The 26,217-nt window shown below is 34.1% G+C and overlaps 2 protein-coding genes across 2 annotated transcripts; both read right to left on the bottom strand.

Annotated features, from left to right (window-relative positions):
- Window positions 1-550: 550 nt before the first annotated feature.
- LOC131854900 (uncharacterized) lies at window positions 551-4,866 on the bottom strand. Its single transcript, XM_059206086.1, has 6 exons — window positions 4,663-4,866; window positions 3,637-3,816; window positions 3,287-3,415; window positions 2,495-2,677; window positions 1,609-1,751; window positions 551-822 (listed from the first exon to the last, which is right to left on the bottom strand). The coding sequence occupies exons 1-6, from the start codon at window positions 4,837-4,839 to the stop codon at window positions 552-554; spliced, it is 1,083 nt and encodes a 360-aa protein (XP_059062069.1). The 5' UTR covers window positions 4,840-4,866; the 3' UTR covers window position 551.
- Window positions 4,867-5,608: 742 nt separating this feature from the next.
- Window positions 5,609-24,842, bottom strand: LOC131854599 (cilia- and flagella-associated protein 61-like). Its single transcript, XM_059205721.1, has 28 exons — window positions 24,697-24,842; window positions 24,053-24,187; window positions 22,929-23,086; window positions 22,554-22,698; window positions 22,091-22,226; window positions 20,965-21,125; window positions 20,358-20,430; window positions 19,491-19,762; window positions 19,344-19,405; window positions 18,922-19,039; window positions 18,398-18,509; window positions 17,665-17,735; window positions 16,782-16,958; window positions 16,207-16,432; window positions 15,359-15,477; window positions 14,656-14,784; window positions 13,688-13,882; window positions 12,624-12,752; window positions 11,667-11,833; window positions 10,854-11,008; window positions 10,096-10,294; window positions 9,332-9,501; window positions 8,821-8,999; window positions 8,048-8,201; window positions 7,376-7,546; window positions 6,742-6,852; window positions 6,412-6,477; window positions 5,609-5,874 (listed from the first exon to the last, which is right to left on the bottom strand). The coding sequence occupies exons 1-28, from the start codon at window positions 24,840-24,842 to the stop codon at window positions 5,647-5,649; spliced, it is 4,164 nt and encodes a 1,387-aa protein (XP_059061704.1). The 3' UTR covers window positions 5,609-5,646.
- Window positions 24,843-26,217: the final 1,375 nt, after the last annotated feature.

Genomic DNA, 26,217 nt, shown 5'->3' with positions numbered 1-26,217 from the left:
TCGTCTATATTAAACGCATGGTGTTTCAGGCGTCCATAGGCTTCGGTAACCATTTACAATCAGACAGGCCGTAAGCTTGTTTACCACCACCTTTTATATTTTTTTATACCACCATCGTGGTATTAAAAAATACAACTGTTATATTAAGCAAGATATTGTGAAATGGATTGCACGATTGATCCTTGCGTTTCTGATTTATGAGATATCTCAATGATGCAAGCAGATTACTAACTCACTGGTTAGCAATCTATTACAAGCCAAAAATTAAATCATAAATCAACACACATTTTAATACAAAACATTTACAAATGTAGCGAAATTTAAAACATTTTTGTAACATGAGCTTTGTAACCACTTCAAGCAGCATATAATAGCTGGTGGTCGAAATTCGACGATAAAAAAAATACAAAAAGATCTTTGTAAGAATAAGATAATACATTTTACAACGTTCAAAATATAAAAGTCGCAAGTACATATCGTAAAATAAAAAGTTAAAAGTACTAAAAAAAGGAACCAATTTAGGCAAATCGATTTAAAATCATTACAAAAAATCACTGCTCATAATCCCTTGACACGACGTATCTCTTCAGACATCTTTTATGTGGAGTCATGTCATGATGGTTCTGATCAATGACAGTGTACGGTGGAGTTCCCTGTGCTATATGGCAATAATCGCTGCAATACATGAACGGCGCTATATTGGTCTGATAAGGATTTGGTGGGTAAGGAGCCAATTCGAAGGTTTCCCCATGCGACCATGATGCTAAAGAAGAGCTGGCAAATGGTATTTTGTATTTCTTCTTTGTTTCTGACACGAATACTCTGAGGAAAAAAATTGACTATAATTGTAATAACTAATAACATATGGAGTGAGTCAGAGATTTTTTTCAGACTACTCTTATACTTCTTTACGGCTTCACCAGACGATAGGGGTGAGGATGGCATTCCAAATCCGCGAAAGGACTTATGGAGCGGGTGAAGGCCAACTCCCGCCTGACCAATACGACTTTATTCTAAAGGCACCGCCTAGGGTTCGAACCTCGGATCAAGCCGTCGTAATTTCGATCCCCATTTGAATTAGACGGAAGACCGATCGGAGGGGTCATAGTTATGGTATTATTTAGTAATATAATGATAATAATATCTTTACAATATTCACAGCGCGCTATCTTGTCTCAAGTTAAGCTGTGCTACTGTTATGGGTACTAGACGACTAATAAATATACTCAGATATTTTTTGTAAATACATAATATACATAGAAAACACCAAGATCAATACAAACAATTATACTTATGTTTGTACCGTGTAAGGAATGAAGTCGCGACCACAAAACATCCCATCCATTCCAACAATCGCGAAGTGATGTGATAAACCTCTAGACCACTGTGGCCGTCAATATATTAAATTAAAATTTTATTGTTCTTCTAATATTAATATTATTAACGTGGAATTTTGTTACGCAAAAACTAATGAAGGGATTCTAATGAAACTTTACAATAATATAACTTATACATCAGAATAATACATGGGCTATAAATTTCATGCTGGTAAAGTATCGGGCACGGCTAGTATTAAATAATAAAAGTGTAGCTATATTTATATATTACCCTTTGATGTTATTCACAGGATTATGACATGCGGCTACTTCTTTGTACTCCTTCTTCATATGAATCCTATCGTACACACCTCTGTGAGGTCTAGCTGTCAAAGGCATCCAAATCTGTTTATGACGGGGACCAAACCCACGCACCTGAAAAGAATTATTTTATTCCTCTTCTTCACAAGTCTAACAATGGTATTTAGGAACGATACGATGTTGAAATTTTCAAGGAATCGGCTTATTTCTTCGTAAAAGGTCAGCAACGCACTTGAAATTTCCCTGGTATTGCGAGTGTTCATAGGCGGCGGTAAACATTTACCACCTATTGAGCATCAGGCTCGTTTGTCCCCTATGCTATAAAATAGACCCCTAAAGGATGAGGTAGCCGCGTAAGTAACCTAAGTAGTCTCGGACAGTGCGGTTTCAGAGGAGCTTCCTCCCGCGTACACTTAGATTGTGGAATGAACTACCTGCCGAGGTTTTCTCGAGAGACTACAGCATGGGGTTTTTCAAGAAGGGTATATTAAGGTTTCTTAAGGGTCGGCAACGCGTATGTGACACCCCTGGTGTTTCAGGCGTCCATAGGTTACGGTAACCGTTTACCATCAGATGGGCCGTATGCTTGTTTGCCACCTAAGTGGTATAAAAAAAAATACCAGTGATGCCATCAGCAAGCTTCTGCGCTTCTCAGTAAGTTTATTTAATACTATGCTACATGGCTTATTAGTGACGCGTACATTTGCCGTAACGTGGGCTGACTTTACACTGAACTTAAATCTGTTATCTGAAGAGGTACTAATGGAAGGGTGTCGAGTGTTGACAGAAATATTACACGTGTAGGCACAACATAAATATCAACTAAACTTATTACTTCAGTTAATGTGTTCTCTTACCTTTGGCAGATCAAACTCCGAGTAAAAAGTTATATGGTCCTTCGCTCCTATACCATACTGGTCTTCAGCAGTGAATGGCTTATGATATGTTCTGTAAGTGGAGACGTAAGGGTCTAGAAGTCTACAGAAACCACTTGCGTTGTCTGATATAGTTGGAGCTTCATTTCTACCTGCAGCTATTACCTGTAATGTTTATTGTTTTCTCTATTTTTGTAAATTTAATCATTTGTAGTAATTATGTGTAGATAGAACACCAAACACGGTCTTATTTTCACTCGGCATCCTCACATTTAATCAGAAAATAAAATATTTTATCTTAAATGTCATGATTATAAAATTATAATTATAATTATGTCAATTATTATTGATCACATGGCCAGTGATGAATACGATTGGAAAACCTTAATAAATGGGTATGCAAAATGATATCGAGTACTGAGTAATTATTATTATTTCTTAATAAATAAATAACCATGGACAATTAACACAGCGCCATCCGGTCGTTGTGGGTACTAGATAACTGATACTTGATACAGACAAATACAAACATATATTTTTTTGTAAATACATACCTATGTATGTTTTACACACAGAAAATATTCCGACTGATATAAACAATCATACTCAGGAATACAAATCTTTGCACCGTATCAGGAATCGATCCGCGACCGTCGGAAGTAAGCGGTGTGCTAAACCATTAGACCACAGAGTCCGTCTTTTATAAGTATGACTGTTTATTGAGTAGGATGAAGACCGCTACACGAATATCGAGAAAACCTACTTTAAACTCACATCGAATATGTATTCAGGGTCTGGAGGACGAACAGTTATTTCTGGAGGAGCTGTGGGGGTTCTCACTCCACGGAAATTATCCTTCATTTCTGATATCATCGTTGGTTGTACTATATTCTTGCTTAATAACTGTAAATCCCGTAATTTTAATCATATATTACATATATTACCCATTTCGTCTTCAGGATACCGTACCGATATAAATAAGCCAAGCCACTTGGCTAGCGCGATAATTGTAGATATATTAATAACTTACTTAATTATTACATTCGACAGATTTAAGAAAATAATTCATCTCTTTTACAAAAGTAATATCATGGTAAGAAATAAACGGTTAAGATAAAACATACCCGTTTCTCGACGCCAGTCATGTAATGGACCCGTCTGCAATTAATGCCGCAATCGGATCGTTCCATAGCTTTGTTGGGGTTGGGTTTCACGCAGTACTCGCCGCTAGTGGTCCTGTATGTCTCCTTTTGTACCACCATGTCTCTACCAGTTACACGCTCAGGTAGTGGGTCATCTATTTTCTAGTGATTTATTTAAAATATTATAGTTTTAATTATTAATCATTCATAACTTCGCTGTACTTTTTGTTTTTTGTTGTTTCTTGTTGTACCCATGTGTAACAATCCTCTATCTCCACTTATATGCATGATTTGTAACCACAGCTTGCGTCTGTTTATATGACATCTTATATCATCATTATCATCATTATATTACACCGTCGATAATCAATTAGGAGCAATAGAGTTTCATTAGGATTTCCTAATATAACACTATAAATTGGGGGAAGGGAATTCTTTATAATGTGGTGTAACGACCCTAGCAATGTACCACGTCGGTTCCCCCGGAAACCATCGTAACAAGATTTGGACCTCAACTCAAAGATCCTAAGAACCCGAATACCGACATGGCATGTAGAGCCTACATCGCATATGACGAACTACTAAATGCATGGCTCTGCGCTAAACACCGCTTTCCCGAGAAGAAACGAACCCCCAAATGATAAATTCCTAAATAACCTGACCTCATATTCATTTAATAATCATTTGTACTCCACCAGCATATACCATTAGCGCTGACAGAACCATCATTCCCTTATCATCCATTAAAAAACTATACATTTTTTACTTTGTAGTCGTAAATTTTTTGGAAGTGTTTATTATAAAAAAAAAGTATTTTCTTTAAACAATTTCGATTAAATTATTTATTTATTTATTAGAACTTCGATGCACAAATCCGTAAATAAAGGTGCACATGGCAGACTTAACACCTTGAGGCATTTTCTCTCAGTCAACCATTGGGCAAACAATGATTCATGTGTGCAGTGCATCACCATAATTTAAAATAATGTGTATTTAACATAAACATACACAGTCCAAACTATGTGGTATAGCTGGTATATGCCTATGGGCGATGGTGGTAGCAGTTCTCGTCTCATTATTGGACAGTCTCAACGGTATGTTGTACTCAACATTACCCCATGTATTCACGTTTTGTATTAATAACTCATTTAGCTTCAGAGGTTTGCACACTTTCGGTTCAGCCATGATTTATTCAATTGTAATAAATTAAAATATCTCTGTAATAAAACGGTTTAAAGAATGAAAATTTAAAGCACCATTATGAAATGATAGACATGTGTCAATTCACATATTATTTTTTTATGACATTGATAAACTTAATTTTGCTAGTGTAACGTCATTTGAAAGTTACATTCCTCCAACTTTCATTTATACCCACTATCCATCAGATCCACCACAAGTATTACCTACTAGTTTTTTCCTGTACAATCAGTGATTTAAGAAAACATATTATTTCACAAATTTTTACTCATAACTAAAATATTTGGACTTCATGATATATCGTTGGCCTCATAGAGGACCTACTTTTTTATTATTAAAAGCATTGATAGATCATCAGTTACCAATCTTTAATTATTTGGGCATACTAAGACAAATATAGGTAATGTAATTTCTTTCATTGTATTGATTTATTATTTTCGTCTCAAAATAAAAAACAAACTCAAAAGAAATGCATATCTCATATTCACGTACATAACTACAAATATATAGAGAATATATATTAGTATATTTTTAGTATTAAAATTGTATTGTATTGTTCACCTATATTGCCTTACTTCTGGACTTGGTCTCGTCCATTTCTTTCCATTACCTAAGATTTGCCAGTTTTAAGTAATACATACCGCAGTTTTAAAGAAACAAGTATAATTACCTATTCATTCCTGCACCACTGTATTACACTGAAAAAGTTTGTCAAATAAAAAAAAAACTACGCAACTATAATCTACTTAATTGACAACAAGTCATAGACAATTCTTTAATCGTCATCTATAATTACAACATTTTAGACAACAATTTAGTGATATTAGTCTTCTTCTTTTTAAATGCTGGATGCCTGCCGAGGTCGTGAGTATACTCTGCTCTATGGCATGGATGTGAGTACAGAGGAAGCAGTACGTCATTCCCTGTTAGCCACTCTATTACGTAGTCTGTGATAGCTTCTACATGTGGCGTCTTTTCGAAGTTCTCCCGAAGAATCATTTTAGTGTTTTTCCCGAATGACTGGTATAAAAGAAATTAAAATTAGATAAATAATAAAAGTAATAATTAATTTATTAAATAGTGACAAGTAAATAGTGTTATATAAATATAATACAGAAAATGGATAGATGATATCAAAGTAGTGGCAGGTGGTACTTGGGCAAGAACTGCTAACAATAGAGGCCACTGGAGACAGTTGGAGGAGGAAATGTGAATGAATTAATGAATGAATAAATGAATGTAAATGAATTAATATCTAAATAAAGGTTTTATTATTATTATTATTACTATCGTCTCACTGTCTCAGCTTTTGCTGGTTTTTTCCACACTTATTATTATTATTATATAAATATTGGTCAGAATTTAATAAATTATAATTCATTAAAAGAGCTCTAGCTTATTATTCATTCAAACTGCTCAGAAATCAGAATTATGTCACAAAACTAGGCTGTTGTTATTAAAATCATTATAATTGATGAAGTTAGTAACAACCTGAACAAAAATACCATAAAACTGAGAATTTTCTCCAATTAGCAGTTGACTAAAAATAATTCTTACCGGATCACTAAGCTTATCTCCAAGATAACATAGAGCATCTTGTAGCGTCCTTTTGTTTCTTGATCCCTAAATAATAAATAAAAATATGTATTTTTTTTTAATTTACACATTTCATAGTAAGTTATACCGATTCCCTCAGATCATTAGACAATTCCAAATGTAATTCAGAAATTGATATCAAGGATAAAGGATTGAAGTAATGACATAAACAATAAATGCAATAACTTATTACCATGGAATAAATATGTATATATAAATATATATCCTATTGTAATGAATAAAAAAGTTATTATGAAATGAATTATTATTAGTAACCTCTAGTAGTAGTACCTTTGGATAGAGTTCCTTGACCATAGCAAGCAGTTCATCTGACTGATCAACATACAAAAAGAAAGCCCATGGTGATCGAAAGAATTCATAGAAATTATCTAATTTCTTCGCCTGAAAAAAAAACATTTTGTCACCCAACGTAACGAAATTAATCATTTCAGTCATGCGTATAAAAATTAGGACAAGGAAATAAAAAAAATGTGATCATCACTATTTTTTTATTAATCCCATAACTTTAGATACCGATTATCTTTACAGAAGTAAAGATTGAGTATGCTCGTTTGCATGCATCACCTATTTCTTGACCTTTAACTTGCCTATATCTGCTAGCAACTATCTTGTTTGTTTTTTGTTTTAATCGTCAGATATTAAAGAAATATGTAATGTGGTACCACTCTTAGGTACCATTTGCCATTTCTTACATGTCTAATATCCATTACTAAATAAACATGTACTGTTATACCACTCTTAGGTACCACTTGCTATTTCTAACAATTAGCATACAAAAGATGGTTGCCAGTACTCTGCAATTCATGTATACCTACCTATAGGCGACGGATGCTACTTACTATTTCGTGGACCTTCAAGTTGGTCACCATTCTAGTTGCCTACAACTCTCAAGTTAAATACTTACGGTATATCTCAAATGAACGTTATTCAGAACAACTGCCGACTTCCCGTAAAGGTTTTTGAAGTTCTCCAGTGGATACTTCTCAGGGCTGAGACAGGTAATGCCATCGACCACGTGGTCGTTGGTGAGGTGCAATTTGAAGTAACCACCTTTAAAAGTCTCCATGATGTAACCCTGAACAAATTTTATGAATGTCTCTTTTGGAAATAGAGATTTACGCAATAGAGAAAATATTAAAATATATAAAAAGAGTACGGTTTAATGTATAACATTATATACCTATATATAACACTAGAAAAAATTGCAGATACAAAAGTGTCACATTATATAATTATGTAAAAAGATTTATTCCCTGATGGCCAACATTATACTTTATATAGTCTATTAGTCTATTCACTTATTTCAATTAGATGGGATAGGATGATGCGTGAAGTGAAACGGTGCTTAAAAGGGAGGGAGATAAGTGGGAGTAAGATAGAGAGAAAGCAAGCAAGAAAAACAAAAGAAGTAAGCGCAATATAAAACAACGTGACACCCCTAGTGTTTCAGGCGTCCATAAGCTACAGTTGCCGTTTACCATCACATGACCCGTAAGCTCCTTTGCCGACGACGTAGTAGAAAAATAAATTGACAAAAAGAAAATTGAGAGGTAGAAATTAATAAATAATTACGAACATTGTGCTGCAAAGATTGCACGTAATAATGCGGTAACTTCTCTCCCGGTGAGCGTACATCGAGATACTGCAACCTTCCGGGAAGCTGGTAATACATGATGACAGGCCTCGTGAACAGTGGTAGCTTCTCTACCTCGTCATCATCATATTCGGGACTAAATATTAGAAAATCAAATTATCTTACTAATATTATAAACACGGAAGTATCTGATTGTAGATAAATGGATCATGGATCGATGTTTGTTACTCTATCACGCAAATACTACTGAATGGATTTTAATGAAATATTGCAATAATATAGCTTACATATCAGAATACCACGTAGGCTATAAATGTCACGTGGATGAAACCTCGAACACAGCTAGTATTAAAAAAAAATCTATACTGTATCTTTAGGGGAATAGGACTTTGTGTATATAGCCAATGACAATATGATAATACATAATTATACTTCAAATTTAGCCCTCTTTATCCTGCTGTTAGAAAGACATAAGAATAATAATTCAGGACAATTCACAAAGCGACATCTAGTCCCAAGCTGAGCTGGTGTTTTGGATACTAGACAAATGTTTCATATACATACATTTTTTTTTGTAAATACATACATAACATTAGAAAACATCCAGACCACTACAATGGTACTCATGAATACAAATGTTTACTGTGCGAGGAATGGAACCCGCGACCATTGAAAGTAAGGCGGTGTGCGAACCGCTAGATCACTGAAGTCATATTTCTTACTTCGATGCTGATAGATTAGTGCATAATACTAACATCATATTACTGTTGGCGTTTCCACTAGATCTCGAAGACTCCGTCTTAATTGAGGTTACATCGAAGCTTACACTTTTACTAGTGGATACATTGTTATATGTATTTTTGGTATGTTTTTTCGATGTACATTGTTTTGATGAGAAAAGCGGATCCAGTTCATTCCTAATAAGTTCACCAAGCTGAAAGGTATGATTAAATGCGAAACATTTGGTTTTGAACAGTTTTGACGTTATATTGGAAATTTAGATTCAATTTGGTAGTTTTTTTTTAATCAGGGGTTGGACTATTACTCAGTGTTATAAACTTGTGTAGCATTGCAACCTGCAGAGATCTATCGTACTCGCTCTCACTCATGTATAAACGTAACTCCTTTGGAAAGTTTACAGTGTCTCTGCCGGATCTAGTTAGCGAACTCTGCAAAGGGCGTGCACAGTAGATCTATATAGGTCGCAGTGCTACAGGCCCAAGCACATGACAATAGCCCAAACAACGTAATAAAAAAAATACATACCTTCTGCCCCACTTCGTATGAATTATAGTGTTTATGTCTGTATGCTCCAGCGTGGTATCTCCTATAGTACCTAGTGGCTGGGCCAGCCGCATACACAGAGGCATCCTTGGTCCTAAACTGGTGGTCAATGAGAATACCTCCATCGTAACCTATACCACTCTTGTTTATCGCTGAAATTTAACATATAATTAGATTTAATCTTCCGTCAGAAGTTATTGGTTCTCCTGATGGAAGATGTGGACTTTCTTTTTTGTAAATATTATTTTTCCAAAGGTTATCTGGAAGAGATTGCTTTAGGGATGGGGCAGCCTTTTGTACTTTTATTTATATTATATTAAATTCTGCATCTTACCTGGCATTGATACCAAGATTTAAAAAAAATACCGAAAATTACAAACGTATTTTTTAAAATGTAATAATAACGTAATAATTAAATAAATATAGAAAACTATTTTTATACAAAAAAAAGACAGGAATAAAACTGGTGCATCTTACCAACGTAAGCCTGTGAATTGAATTGAATCCACGTTAGTAAATATAAATGATTTATTAGTCATAAAAAGAAAAAAAAGAAATAATATTGTTGTATCTTGCCAATGTAAGGCTGTGAATTGACTCCACGTTAGTAAACTTAATGTTTCTTTTTGTTAGAAAGGAAAAAAAGGAAATTTAACTGTTTCAACTTACTAATTTAACTCTGCGAATTGATTCCTTTTTTCTTAATGAAAAGAAAAAAAAACAGAAATATTACTGTTGCAACTTACCAACGTAAGCCTGTGCATTGATCCCACGTTTTCCATAATAAAAGAACGCAGAGCATTCCAATTGTATTTTCTTGAAGTGTGACAGAAATTCAACGTGTGTGACAATATGGTTCGCATCAACAGTCCACGATTTGAAATAACACGATTCATATACTGTCACGTTTAATTCGCTAAGCATTTCTCTTATAGTCTGATCGACCTAAAGATAAGTAACTACAGAGTTAGTCTAATGGATGGTAATGGAAGGGTGCACCCGCCTGTGCTAACTGTTATAACTTAAACCGTTAACCGACAAGATGAGCATAAGGTCAGGTCAGTTGGCCCATCGTGGTGCATTCACCATGAACTTACACAATCACGACCATCATGATCACATTACTAACAATCAAGGGGATTACACCCACCACCACCCACTACAGAGTTAGTATATAGATCTCTTTCTTTCCTCGTCCTTTAAACCACTGGGGATGTCAACATATCTTTAATAATAATAATAATAATAATCTCAGGACAATTCATACGAAACAAAGAGTCATAGTCATGAATACAAATGTTTGTGCCGTGCGAGGAATCGAACCCGGGACAATCGGACGTAAAGCGGTCTGCTAGCCCGCTAGAACACCAAGGTCGTCAGTCATCTTTACGTGATTATTATAAATGTATTTATAATAAATGACATATCTGCAGTAGTCGCGTATTATGAGGCAAGTATCATGCCTTGTCATTTATGATGCATAAAATATATCAAATAAACTCACATATTCATTACAAAACACAGGGATCCTAGGTTTCTTGTTATCTTCAGGGGGAAATGGTTCTACGAAGACTATGCATTGCGGAGGCACATTCATTTCTAGTAATGTTGCAAGACAACTATACGCATTTATAGATGCTCCATATACAATAATAGTATCTGTAAAATTAAATAAATATATTCATTTATAACCGTAATATTACATACAAATAATAATTTAAAAATAATAACTGTACACAATTCACACAGCGCCATCAACCATCAAGTTCACCCAAGTTAAGCAAAGTTTATGTTATAATATACTAGAAAAATAAATAGTTACATACATTTCTTCTTGTAAATATATACAAAGATACATAGAAATCAGCCAAACAATTATACCTACTCATGAATACAAATGTTTGAAACAACATGTTTGTTTGAAATTTGGCATGCAGGTAGATGTTATGACGTAGGCATCCGCTAAGAAAGGATTTTGATTAATTCTACCTCCAAGGGGATAAAATAGGGGATGAAAGTTTGTATGAAACTGTCAATTTTAAATCGATCGGGCTGAGATTTTGCATGCATAAAGCTACTATGACGTAGGCATCCCCTAAGAAAGGATTTTGATATATTCCACCCCTAAGGGTATAAATTAACGCGAGCGAAGCCGCGGGCAAAAGCTAGTTATGAATAAAAATTACATATATTACACACGCTACCATGTGCTTAAGATACACACACATACAAGTTATAATCTTTGACAATAGAACCTTGATGTTCAAACTTATAATTTAAATTAATTACTATCAAATTTCAGAAAATATTAACTTACAATCAAAGTTCTGCCAAAATAAGTTTTTAACGAAACCAAGAGCTTTGTTACCATCAGTAATATCGTTGACGATAAAGACATTATCAGGGATGTCGTCTGTGGTGAAATGCATATCATCTCTGAGCTTGGGTACATCTAAACGAGTATAAACAGGCTCTTTGCCAGACCTGTAACAATTTTTATTTGTTATGTATGTCTAAATTCAAATTCAAATATATGGAGGCTAGCGTCTACACAGAAACTAAGTTATTAAACATTTTTAAGCAGACGTAATTTTTTATAATATAGGGGGCAGAGCTTGTCGCTCACCTGATGGTAAGTGATTACCGCCGCCCATGAGCATCCGCAACACCAGGGGAATTGCAAGTGCGTTGCCGGCCTTTTAAGAATTAATAAGCTCTTTTCTTGAAGGTTTCAATATCGTATCGGTATGGGTACGTACGATTTTAGAAGGAAAAACTAATAACTTCCCCATATTAGAATATATTTTTATGAAATTAACAAACTTTAAATAATACTTTTGAATTCAATTAAATAATTGACAATATATAAGAAATTACATTTAGTAAAAAATCTATTAAAATAAATGTTATTTAAAAGTACATAGAAAATAATAATATTTTCATTTATGAAATCTGATAAATAGAATCATAAATCATACACATCATCATCATCATCAGCCCACTGCAGTCCACTGCTGGACATAGGGCTCTCCCAAGTCTCTGGGCACGATCTTCAGCCCTTCTCATCTCTTATTTCTCCCTTCTAAATCGTACGCATACTCGTACTTACATAATATAAAAATACCATATATGTGTTAAAAAATATAATTTGGATTAAAATAAAAAATACATTATTATCGCAAAATAAAAACAGTATTTTTGTATAGAGTAACAGACAATTTAATAAAAAAAAAACTTTTTTTGAAGTAGTTCAAATAAAAGAAGTTATAGTTACTTGAGCTGTTCCTCCCATTCCAATAATTCGCGAAAATAATTTGGATGCTGATATTGCTTTCCAAATAACAGAAATAACATGTCGTAATAGTACACTGAGCCGTTTGATAGAGTTACATATTTTTCTTGTCTGAAATTGAATACTTTTCTAATTTAATGTTTAAATGCAACTTACATTAAGTTTAAATTTGCTTGATAATGTCAGTCTGTTCACATACACATTTCGATAAATTTATGAGGTATTATTGACTTTACTAATTATTTAATTAGTGACACTTTAAATTAATATTGCGTATATATTAGTTATAAGCTGCTAATTACCTAAATAAATATAAATAAAAAAAAAATACCATCAGGTGGGCCGTTAGCTTGTTTTCCGTTCTAATTACATAAAATATACTTCCATTCCCGGATATTGAGAAGAACTATGAGTGAGAAACAGAGGGAAATATATATATGGACACACGAATTTTTGGTACCATTTTTTTTTCAACACGCTTTAATACCTTTCTAGATAATTTACATTTAAGTTCAGTGTAAAGTCAGTCTACGACTCTACGCCCCGACTCCGCGTAGAATGTACGCGTTACTAATAAGCCCTGTAACACACTATACTACCAAAAAAACTTATTAATGTACAATACAATAAACAGTACAATTATTTTACCTTTATACTCACTACCTAGATACTACAATAAATTATAAATTATGTAGCGACACCTCATCACATCATATATACACAGTGGTGAGGATAACCACCGCGCTACACTAGCTTTGCTTAGCTTGGGACGAGATGACGTTGTGTGAATTATCCAAGATTGTTATTATTATTATTAGATAATGATGATCGTAGGATATATGTATAATAGGACCGGAAGACGCAGCGTGGGAAGGCCTTCAGCAAGGTGGACCGACGATCTGGTCAAGATCGCTGGAAGGCATTGGATGCGAGCAGCGCAGGACCGATCGTCGTGGAGATCTTTGGGGGAGGCCTATGTCCAGCAGTCCGGTCTTCCGGGCTGTGATGATGATGATGATGAATGATGATCGTACAGAAATAATTACTTTTTAATCTCAACAACAGTTCCATGCACAATATTCACGTAGTAAGTGTAGGGCACGCTTTTCAGATATTTGTCAGAGTTACAACGAAATTTCGAGAACATCCTCTCGGCGGGATGCTGCGAGTGCCGAATATAAGGCAAGCCATGTGGTGATATTAGTGTCACATTTGTAAACATCAGATATGATGACGAATCGCTGAAAACAGTGTAAAATATGTGTTATAAATTAGTATATTTTTTAGTACAGGCCACAAACAAGCTTAGTGCCAAGCCCAGCCAAGGGATTACCGCCGCCCAAGAGCACCCGCAACATCAGATAAATAAATAACTAAATCTATACATGTAAATAAAATTGGAGTGTCTGTTTGTAATATTGAAATAAACGTTTTTACTACATGCATTTTAATATAAATAGGGTACATACCCCAAATTAACATTTTTACAATTTTTGTCTGTCTGTCTGTCGATCTGTTTGTTCCGACTAATCTCTGAAATGGCCGGACCGATTTTGACGGGACTTTTTTTGGCAGGTATGATGTAATAAGGAGTAATTTAGGCTACTTTAATGTCAGAAAAAAATGTAACTTTATTTAAATAATTTAACTTTATTTTTCTAAAATGAAATATTTTTCACGCGGACGAAGTCGCGGGAAGAGCTAGTTATAAATAAATATTCAGTGACAAATATTCATCCATCCATCTTGGATAGATGGATGGATGAATATTTGTTACTCTTTCATGCAAAAACAATTGAATGGATTTTAATAAAACTTTACAAGAATATAGTTTATACATTAGAATAACACATAGGCTAAAGTTTTACGAGAACTTTAGAAGAAGAGAGAAAACGCGGACATAGCTAGTTTTAATATAAATTAGCTGACACGTTTGTCGTTTGTTTTTTTTGGAACATTGTTCATTGCAGCTCCACTCCTACTGGTCGTAGCGTGATATTACTTAGATTAATACCTGAATAGTAAAGTGTTGAGAAACGCCATGGTGGTACTGGAGGCGCCAACTACAACAATCCTCGTATTCACATAAGCTGTGGGCACACTTGTCAATTTCTTTCCGATAAACCACGTACTGAATGCCATTCTACAAAATTACTTATAACATTTTTTATAGATGCTTATCATAATAATAATATCTCAGGACAATTCACACAGCGCCATCTAGTCCAAAAGTAAGCAGAGCTTGTGTTATCAGTACTATACAACTATTAATAGATTGTTTTTATAAATACATGCATATTATACATAAAAACACCCAGACCGATACTAACAATACTCATGAATACAAAAGTTTGTACCGTGCAAGAATGTAACCCGCTATAATTGGACGTAAAACGGTGTAGTAAACCACTAGATCACCACCGTCATCAAACTAAACTAATATTACCACAGTTACCACTTCCCTCCTATATAAATGAATAGCGCCATGGAAATCACCTCATCAAGTAACGCTCGTAATATTCTTGTAATAATATAATTATAAATTGACAAGCGCCTAATATATTTTCGTAGCAATAATTATTAGTATTGAATATTATTGCTAATAGAAGGTTTCGGGCGTAAACACAGATGACAGTGTTCTTGATAAAATCCACCTCGGTGTAATTTAAGTTCTAAGAGAAGATGGATCAATAGAATTTAATATATTTAGTACATACATATTTTTAGATAAGCTGTTAATTTCCTTGAGCTCCGATAATACTGTGCAATCTACTTCAGATTTTCTAGGTACCAATGGAACCATAGCTGATGCAATGGTATTTGCTTTATGTGCTACCTTAAAAATAAATTAAGAAATTACGACGGCCTGAGCCGCGGTTAGAACCCCTAGCGGTGCCCTCAGACTAAAGTCGTATCCGTCAGGCGGGAGTTGGCTTTGGAATGAATGAATGCATGTTTTGATTAAACTTTACAGTAATATAGCTTATATATAAGAACTAGAATTTTGCCCGCGGCTTCGCTCGCGTTAATATATCCCCTTGGGGTGGAATTTATAAAAATCCTTTCTTAGGGGATGCCTACGTCCTAGTAGTTTTATGCATGCAAAGTCTCAGTCCGATCGGTTTAAAATTGACAGTTTCATACAAACTTTCATCCCCAATTTATACCCTTGGGGGTAGAATTATTCAAAATCCTTTCTTAGCCGATGCCTACGTCATAAAATTTACCAGCATGCCATATTTATATATATATATATATAGATAATACATGGGCTATAATTTAAGAAGTTATTATGTAAATTGAGCGAAATATATTAATAAATGTCAAGTAAGTGTGATGCAGACGAAATTGCGCGGGGCAAGCCAATCCTTACTATAATAATAATAATATCATAAATGTGAAAGTAGGAATGTTTGTTACACTTTCACGCAAAAACTACTGAACCGATCATCATGAAATTTTGTACACATGTTCTTGGAGGTATTAGAATTAACTGAAATTTATTTAAAGAACCATGCGTGCGAAGTCGCAGTAAAAGCTAGTAATTGATAAATTAATTACATACCCATTTATTCCTATACGCAGTTAGCCATAATAATGCAGTGGTACCCGAGAGACGCATTATATCCCTAGCAAAGAACCTGTAATGCGCTCTGAACACAGGGTATGCCATCACTGTCTTCAGGGTGGCAAAACCATTGCCAACTGTTTGCCCTTTGACATGATACTTGTGGATGTGGAATGAATCGACATTGTATCTTGCACGCATGTAATTTATTTGTTCTGGAGATCTAAAAATCATATAAACAAAATTTACAATATTTTATTTAAATTCGACGTGTCCTCGACGTGGACTCTCTAAAATATGACTGAACGTAGAGTTGGCTGCAAGCTGCACCAGCAGTACCTGTTTACGGGTGAGCGGTAGGGTCTGGTTTGCTCTGATTTACTTTGAAAGAATAAATAAGAATGTATACATATACTCATACATACATTAAAACACACACTTGTGTGTATACACAAACGTATACATAATACAAACATACATTCTGCTACACAAGAAACAATTATATCTATTTATTGCCTTACAATCTTAAAAATAATGCTAAACTGGCCGCTGAATACTTCAATTACACTTACTCTAATATCCCCACTCCAATTATTGTGAAACCGCTTAAAAATACATATGCATTGTTGTCTCTTTCTCTCGTCAGGTTATCCTCGATAGTCCAGAGTGTTTCTTTTGCATCTACGTTTTGTAGAAGCTGGGCTATTTGTGGTATATCTGCCAGATCTGCTTCTCGTACCCGTAATTTGCTGAAAACAAGGAAATTCAAAAATAATTTATTCATGTAGGACATTTTAGCCGCTTATGAACGCCAAATTTCTAATATTATAATTTATTCCCTACTGTCCAGTTCACTATACAGATTCAATTGAGAAGAATGGGTAATTAACTCAATTGATTTTTTTTTAAGTGTGGTTATTTACAATGTCATTTATATAGGTGTCTATGTCTAACATTAAATGAAAATCCCGTGCATGGATAACTGATGCCATGCACGCTCGTCATTCAGGTAATCGTTTAGTGAGTAGGCTTTGCTCATATACTACCCATAAGTGATACAGTGGACCCCGGTTTTCTAGCGGTTTAGTAAACGCCTCAGTTCTGCTAGTCACGGTTTCGATTCCCTGTATGATGCAAACATTTGTATTCGTGAGTATGGTTGTTTTTATCTGGGTGTTTCGCATATGTATATTATGAAAAAATATCAGTTATCTAATAACACAAGCCTAGCTTGGGATTAGATGGTGATGTGTGAATCTTACAAGCTTTGCTTAGCTTAGACCTAGATGGCGCTGTGATTAATGCGAGATTACTTTTATTATCATTTAAAAAGTTTTCATTCTTGCTATGGAAGTTATCTGTCATTCTCTAAACCGCTATTAGATATTTATTATCTATCAATTCTCTTATGCAAATGAAGAATTTATTCTATTTTAGACTTCATAGAGAATGTACCTCAATACTGAAGATCTATGAGCAATAAACAGTGCATATTTGCTGCAAACATCTGGTTTTGTTGGCACATACTGTAACAGATACAATGTAAATTTAATATCGCGTAGGAATTAGTTTTGCCACGTTTTTTGAGAGTTTCAAAGGCTTTATAGGTTTATAGCATCATGCTATGACCAATAAAGGCAAAGCTGCATTGAAAAATGTTGCAAGAACACAAAATCAGATGCGGACAAATTGTCGGGTCAGCTAGTTATAAATAAAAAGGTATATTGATTAAAAAAATATATTTGCTGAAAAGATTTGAATGACATTTAACATAGGCTATCTTGTACCTAAAATAAAAACAGATGAAATTAATCGTAAGAAATAGGTATAGTAGAATTCATATATAACTACTTTGCTAACTTTAATAGTGATAGCTAATTTATATTACTCTACATTATGTCTTCATCATAGTACAAAAGAAGAGGCGCATAAAGAGGGTCAATGGGAACCATTCTGCACTACACATTTGACACTGCACTCACTGGCCCCAAGTTCGTACTGCGTGCTGCTACACCGACCACGACATTGTACCTGTCCCGTCTACATTACGCCACCAAGAAGCAGGACATTGTCGATTATATACGAACCAAGAGTAACCTGACATTGAGGAGAACGCAGCTGGAGTCGAGTCACAACTTTTCACATAAATCAGAACAAACGGCTGATAAATCATTACTTATTTCCTTACATTAAAATGTTGTAACAGTGGTATCGTTATATCAGCACAAGGTACGCGAATTAAACAATAATCGTAGGTCTTCATTGCTTCAAATGCCGCTTCCAGTAAATCAAACGAATGTCTGAAATTACAAAAGAAACACTTTTTTATGTAATTAGAGAGAAACTAACCGTCGCCTATACATGAACGGCACTACGGACATCACGTTATCATGTGTCATCGTCATTCTGTTGATGTGTCATTCTAGAGGACTAAGATGTCTTGCCTCTTATACTGTATTTTCAAGTCTGCTTAGAATCCTGCCCTACGTCTTTGTTTCCTTAAAATATTCTTTGTTGATTCCTGATTCTTGTTTCTAGATTTGGAATCCCTTTCATATAAAAAGAAATGTACAAATAATCTTTGGCTACAAATTCTTTTTTCCAGCTTCGGAATGCAATTGGCATTCCGAAGCTGGAAAAACAAAAAGGCATTCCGAAGCTTATAGCTTCGGAATGCCTACCTGTTTTGCCTACTTGATTTTAATTTGTTACCTCGCATGAATATCTTCTCTAGATCCAAATAATTCAATCATAAATGCATTGGGTTCTCCATTAATTGCTGTTGAGGCATTCTCTTCAATTTTTCTTGCTTTCAATACAGAACTTCTACCTAAAATGTACACATATCGCTAATAAGTAGATTTGAGTAAGTAATAAGTTTGACGGCTTTGGTGATCTAGCGGTTTAGCACACTTACTTCGATGGTCGTGGGTTCGATTCCTCGCACAGTGCAATCTTTTGTATATATGATAGTTAGTCTTGGTCTGAGTATTTTCGATGTGTATTAAACACGTATTTATAAAAAATGTATCTATGTATCAGTTGTCTAGTACCCATAAAAAAAGCCCTGCTTAACCTAGGACTAGATGGCGCTGCGTCAAATTGTCAAGAGATATTATTATTGATATACATACTTTGCCTTCTAGTTTTTATTATAGATAGTCTCGTACGCTGCCAGAATGTCATATCTTTGGATCTAAAATGAATAAATTATGAATTATTAGGTGTGAATATTATTCGATCTTTCTTTCTTTCTTTTCTTCTTCTTCTTTATAACTTACAATTGCTGACTCGATTGCATCTCTGGTATTGTCAACAGGCTCTTATCGATATTCACAATATCATAATCGAATGAATCGCCTTCCAATAAATCAATAACTGAATAACTAGTTTGTGATTGTGTGGGTGAATCTGCATACATTTTGTCGCTCATATCATCAGAAAATCGTGTACTTATCAATTCCTGCATACTACGTCGTGAATTGCGACGATTAAAATTCACTTTGCTAGATTTTTTCCGCTCGTGATCCACTAGATTTTCTTTTGAATGTATCTGAAAACAGGTAAAGAGATATCTTATGGATGATATGATATCTTATGATGATGATGGAATCGTGCACCCACCTGCGCTGACTAACTGAAATAGGTAAGTAAATACAATAGAATAGAAATAATCTTTATTCAAAGAAACTTAGTACCTATATGCACTATTTAAGAGTCCTAATTTTTTTATTCTACCACACTTATTCATCACTAGAATCTAGAGCTAAGTTAAGGTTAAAGGTAAGAATCTGGCTCTAGCTTCTAGTGTTGAATGAGTGTGGTATTGCAGAATATCGTAGGATGTCAGTAGATTATTTAGGTAGTATGTTAAATTAAGATTAGGGTATTATTTTTCATTTGTTTCCTTCTGTAATTAGTGTGTATACGTATATAATTAGTGTTTACAATTTTGTATATTTGTATACAATCTTCCTAAATGGGCATATTGGGAGACTGTAAAGCTTAGTGTGACGTAAATAAATAAATATTATGTGAATACAAACTGCCAAATACAGAAGTAAGATGGCATAAATAAATAGTTACTAACGTGTGTTCTAATTCTCACAAACACATGACACACGATAATTATGTAAAAGTAAACTTACGTCTTCAATTAATCTCTTTTCCAATTTTGAAAGCCTATCAAATGGACCTAATTTACCAAGCATAATTGGTTCCCTGAAAAAAAAAACAACTGAATATTAAAAACACGTCAGCAATTAGATTTTTATGTAGTAATATTTTAAAGAATAGTATTTTAAATAAACAAGGTTTCAGTTTCGTAAGGATTAATATAAGAAAAAAAAAGTTAAATGAGTAAATTCTGATTACAGCAACATAGTAGCTATATTCATTCAGAATAATGACAGAAATTTTCTCTCATTATTTTAATTATTCTATTATTTATTATTAAAGTCTTACTTTATTTTTAATCTGTTGTTGGAGAATAGAGAGAGAGCTGCTCACGATCACAGCGATGACTCCGATCATCACTGTTATCGGTTGAGATGATGTACATTAAAGATGATAATGGACTGACAATATGTACATAAAATATTGATCTTATATACTAAATAACACTAAGAAAATGTAAGATGGGGTGATGGGTTTAGACACGGCAGTTTGTAGACAATATTGAGTTTGTCTTACTAGACATATTTAATTTCAGTATGTAACTGTGTCTCATAGTATGCACTTATTCAAAATACACACCCAAAAACACTAAGCAGTACATTGCCGCGCTTTTTCTGTTCTTTCTCGAGTGGTGTAGCCTTAGTCAATCCGTGATACGGTTGTAGTTCGTATGTACTTTGAAGTTTTTCATAGTTTATTTCAGAATTTAAACACATTACGCCTGCAGCTCGTTCTTGATCCTATATTTTTAAAGAAACAATAGACAAAGTCAGGAAATGTTAGTAGTTTGTAAAATTATATGAGAAAAAATTAAATTACCCTTTGTGTGTGCCAGTATTATATGAAATACGGGCTAGCAATGTAATTGTGATAATGCCTTTTATGAAAGGCAATATTTTTTACTGTATTTAATATATTGTGAAGTATACGCTTTTAATAAGTATATTAAGTTAGATTTGCCATCCATCTAATAAAGCAGAACTGTTAGTATATTGTATTTAATAAATAATATATTGTATTTTTGCCTTCTTATGATAAACAAAAATAAGACTTGATATTAAAAACAGTACAAGGAGTATGTAACACTTGAACAACCTTTGTGCTGAAAGAAATCATTTGCCATGAGAAGGGCCATATGCTTTTTTGCATTATAAAAAAACCCTTACAAATAGAAATAATCTTCATTCAAACAAACATAATATAGGCAATTTTCATTAGACATATTTTTTTCTACCAGTAATTCGGAACGCAGACTTATCACAACAAGAATGAGCAGGAAACTTGCTTGTTGCTCTTTTAAATAAATAAAATCTAAGGAATACTGAATGCAATTTGTTACTAAGGAATCAGTCTTAATGATTCTCTAATTTAAAATCTAATTAGTGTTGTATATTCAGAGCCATAACAATACATTGTCTATGTTTATGATTAATTACCTACTTAGTCTATGGTCTGTCGGTGTGTCGAGTTGAGTCATATAACAAAGGGTTGTCGTGTTAAATATAATAAATATAATCATATATAATAAAAGAGTCATATATTATACATCTGCAGTATTATTAATAATATACACCCAATTGAGCAATGAACAAACACGAAAATTAGGTAAAAGTTTTATAATTGCATGCCACTATTTGAGGATATAAAAATAATTAAAAAAAAAGTCACGTAACCTAATTTATAGGTAGAAATTGCGATATATCACCTCAACAACAATAATTTTTCTGTTCATTTCTGGATGTCTGCCTATTATTTCGCTTATGTAGTATTCACCATACAACTCCTTCAATTTCGGACAACTCTTGTCTAGAATATCGACAATATCATCATTATCTTCTTCACTATTATAAAAATAATAGTCTAGATATAAAAAATTGCTTAATTATTCTTGTAGATATAACAAACAGATCTTTTATTAAATAAAATATGATTAAATGAAAATCTCGTGCATGAACAATTATTTCCATGGACGATTGTCGTATAAACAATCAGGCCACATTTAATATATACACTTAATAACGTCTTTGTATCAGTTGTCTAGTACCCATAACACATGCTCTGCTTACGGTGGATTACATGGCGTGGTGTGCATTGTCCTGAGTAAGAGTCAGTAGATCCCTACTTAATTAAAAATGTACTAATTAAAAAAATATATTATTTATACGTACACTGCTCGCCTTATCTTCAATTTGGGACAGAACTCCTGTCGTACAGCAGTTAATAGATACTGTGTATTTTCGCTGTCACAGCATATTTTGGCGGCATATTTGTATATGGAACGTTTCTTAAAAATCGGATATTTCAAATATTTATCTGCAATAAATACATCTCTAAAATATGAATGTGGTTGGTTGTAATAATAGAAGAAGGTAAAAGTTAATATAGCAAGAAAGGGAGTGAATAACGAGATTTATTATTGGATATCTTAGAGTTGTTGCTAATGATCACTCGAATTATTAACTTCGTTAAACACTCCAAATAGGATAGTAATACCTATCATGCTGTATTTGTACTTATTTAAATACTATTAAGATGTTAATTACCTTGTGGGCACGTTGTAGGTACAAGGAGCACTATATGCTTCAAATATGCATCATTATCAAATATGGACACAAATGCCTCGTCAACGAAGTAGTCTATTACGTCATCCGTACAACACATGAAGTGTACGAAAAGTGTATTTCGAGACAGGTAGTAACGGCTAGAAACATATAAAATAGTAAGCAATTTATAGATTGAATTGTCCAATTGACGGGGATCGAAATTACGACGGCTCGAGCATGGCTTCGTAACTCTAGCGGATACGTCTAGAGTCGTATCCGTCAGGCAGGAGCTGGTTTCGGCCACTCCAATCCACTCAAACCAAATCATTCCAAGTTTCATCTGCACTCGCCCCTACCTTTCGGTGAAACTGTAAAAGTCAGCTGAGGCCAACAGCATTACAATAGTTTAAAAAAAAAGTATAAATATACAACCTAATGAGGGGAAGGAGATTGTTAGTAATGGAAACTAGAATCACATTATTAGTAAATAGCAGATAAGTTGTGCGCATTTTCCTAATACAGTGGACCCGCGGTAATCCGGCCCCCCTTGTAATCCGACATTGTCTATTATTTGTTATTGAATATTACTTTGACAATATACCTCAGAGTGCATATACATACATACATATATAACATAGAATCTTATCACTGGATCTGTAATTTGTCGGATTACAAGATACTCTTTTGTAAATAATTCCGGACTATAAGCAGAGGACCCTTAAGCAGCACTCTATAATCCGACAAATACGATGGTCCGACACTGCCCTGCAAAACGTTTGTCGGATAACCGGGGGTCCACTGTATATGTATATAATATAAAGAATCATCATTGGATCTATAATTTGTCGGATTACAAGGTACTCTTTTGTAAAAAAAATCGGACTATAAGGGGTCTTAGGCAGTACTCTATAATCCGACAAATTCGATAGTCCGACACTGCCCTGCAAAATGATTGTCGGACTACCGGGGGTCCACTGTACTCGTGTGTAGCGAAATAAGGGCAGGTTTCTCATAGTAATCTCGCTTCTATTTCACCCCCACTATTCCAATATTACCACTATTTACGGCCGTTGTAGGTGAAGAATAAACTATAATTCGAAAATAATATAAATTAAATAACTTACTTGAACATGTTTCTGATCCAGAGTTCCCAATCTGCGGGATCAACGGCCGCAACGTTGGGGTGATCGGACAATACCATGATTCCCACCACATCTTTATTCTCGTTTATCATGCATATAGATAAAGCTGATAATTCACTGTAACATTTAAAAGAAGAAAAAGAATCTTCATAATTCTTATTTCCCTTTTCAACACACCGTTTTTATATATTTTATCGTATTAGGTGTTATTCTGCAGAAGTCCATTTCCTTACTAGATAGATATATATTATTTTGTTTAATTGTACGTCCATTAGCATGCGTGAGACCACAAATATTTGGTGCGGAAACCTAATCACAGCAAGCGTTACGACCTTCTCCATGGTGATCAAATTCCGACCGTTATTGAATCTACACCCTTTGACACGTGTACCGCCTCTGAACGAACCATTTGTACCGCCAAGCAGCTAGCTTTAGTAAGCTGTTTGTTTCGGTTGTAGGGCAGAGCGATACTGTGCTGTACGAAGTGCTGTTCCTGTATATAGACGACGCCGAGGGTCCATGATACCATTTACCATTAAGTGGACCGTCAGCTCATTTCCAATTACATAAAAAATATTGCTGATAAAGTTTCAGTTTCAAGTTTTAAAAATAAATTATTAACTTACATTAATTCAGCTATATCGATAGGACCAAACAGCGGCTCAGTTTGTTCCCGTTTCCAAAAGAGTTCTATATCATACTTATCGCCGTCTACCGCCCTTCTAAACCTTCTACCAGTGGGTCCAACGTCGAAGTCGAAAAATATGGACATTTTAAAATTATACAGCCAAATAAACACTTTTAATATTAATATTAAATTGATCTATTAGGCCATGAAAGTATCTGTGGAGGGAGGGGGGGGGGAGGGCGGTGAGGCGTTGATATATATCCAAAGGGTCCAAATAAAAACCTAATCCTAAAAGTGTGGATTCTAAACTTATAAAAGTGACTAACTGTAAAGAAATTACAATGTGGAAATAAGTACATATTGATAATCTAAAATTACCATATAAAATAAGTTTATAAAAAAAACAATATTAATTAAATAAAAATTTCATGAAATTATTTGGTTGAAATATTAGAAATATATTTGTACTTCCTAAATAGATATCGTTAAACTAATCTCACCAATTCTGAACCGATACAAAACAAAAAACATCGTAGATAATTAGATTACCGTACAGGAATAAACAAATTAATCAAAATCAATCAGATTAAATGGGGATTACACGTTAAAAACAGATCATAATAACTAATAACATACCTACCATGAATTGAATCATCAAGGACTTAAATTATGTGATCACAATTGACATGTTTGCGATTATTTATGAGCATGTGAGGATTAAGGTAACGAAACGTACATCTGGCTTCGTATTTGCTAACTATCAATTTTCCAATTATGTTTAATTATTAATTAATTATGACTTATGATAATGAATTATTTAATTTTTAATTATTTGACAGTTGGGGTTACAAAGTATACAAGTTGTTTTATATCTGCAAATGTTTCATCCAAAGTATAAAATTCCCCTCCAATCGATCCCCCGTCCAATTCAAGCGGGGATCGAAATTACGACGGGCTAAGGTTAGAACCCCTAGCGGTCACTTCAGACTAAAGTCGTATCCGTCAGGCGGGAGTTGGCCTTCGGCCGCTCCATAAGTCCTTTCGCGGGTTTGGATTGCCATCCGCACTCGCCCCCTATCGTGTGGTGAAACTGTAAAGGCCAGATGCGGCCAATAGCATTAGAGAAGTCCGAAAAAAATAAATTTAGGTTATTTTATTCGGATAAAAAAAGATAACCAAGCGTACATAAGTTGCATTCAACCTGTAGTTTGCAAATATTTAGTTACTAGAAGTCATGCCGTGACAAATACACAAACATTTTAACCAAATTGTTATAAGTTATACAACAGATTATACAATGTTTCAAGGTAACAAAGTAACTGGGAAATTGGTATAGGACTAACATTATGTAGTACCAAATATAATGTGTTAACTATAGTAATAAATGCAGTTTATATACGAACTCCAGTATATTCATTTGTTCTCCCAACGTCTACTCTTATAATTCATCTAGGTTTAGGAAAGTATTTTAATTTCTGAGTTGTAATATCAGATATATGTATAGGTGCATTATAAAATA

This window comes from Achroia grisella, unplaced genomic scaffold (genome assembly GCF_030625045.1).
Source record: "Achroia grisella isolate CSIRO2021 unplaced genomic scaffold, CSIRO_AGI_Agris_v1 utg1062, whole genome shotgun sequence".
NCBI lineage: Eukaryota > Metazoa > Arthropoda > Insecta > Lepidoptera > Pyralidae > Achroia > Achroia grisella.
The sequence above is the reverse complement of the archived record's forward strand: the minus strand, read 5'-3'. Positions and strand labels throughout refer to the sequence as shown.

Excerpts from the sequence above, each read along its gene's own strand:
- LOC131854900 (XM_059206086.1), bottom strand. The coding sequence starts at position 4,839 with ATGGCTGAACCGAAAGTGTGCAAACCTCTGAAGCTAAATGAGTTATTA. Across the intron at positions 3,817-4,662 it reads TACCACATAGTTTGGACTGT|AAAATAGATGACCCACTACC; the intron begins GTATGTTTATGT and ends ATAAATCACTAG. Across the intron at positions 3,416-3,636 it reads TGACTGGCGTCGAGAAACGG|TTATTAAGCAAGAATATAGT; the intron begins GTATGTTTTATC and ends CGGGATTTACAG.
- LOC131854599 (XM_059205721.1), bottom strand. The coding sequence starts at position 24,842 with ATGTCCATATTTTTCGACTTCGACGTTGGACCCACTGGTAGAAGGTTT. Across the intron at positions 24,188-24,696 it reads ATCGATATAGCTGAATTAAT|TGAATTATCAGCTTTATCTA; the intron begins GTAAGTTAATAA and ends TAAATGTTACAG. Across the intron at positions 14,785-15,358 it reads AACAGCTTATCTAAAAATAT|AATGGCATTCAGTACGTGGT; the intron begins GTATGTACTAAA and ends GTAATTTTGTAG.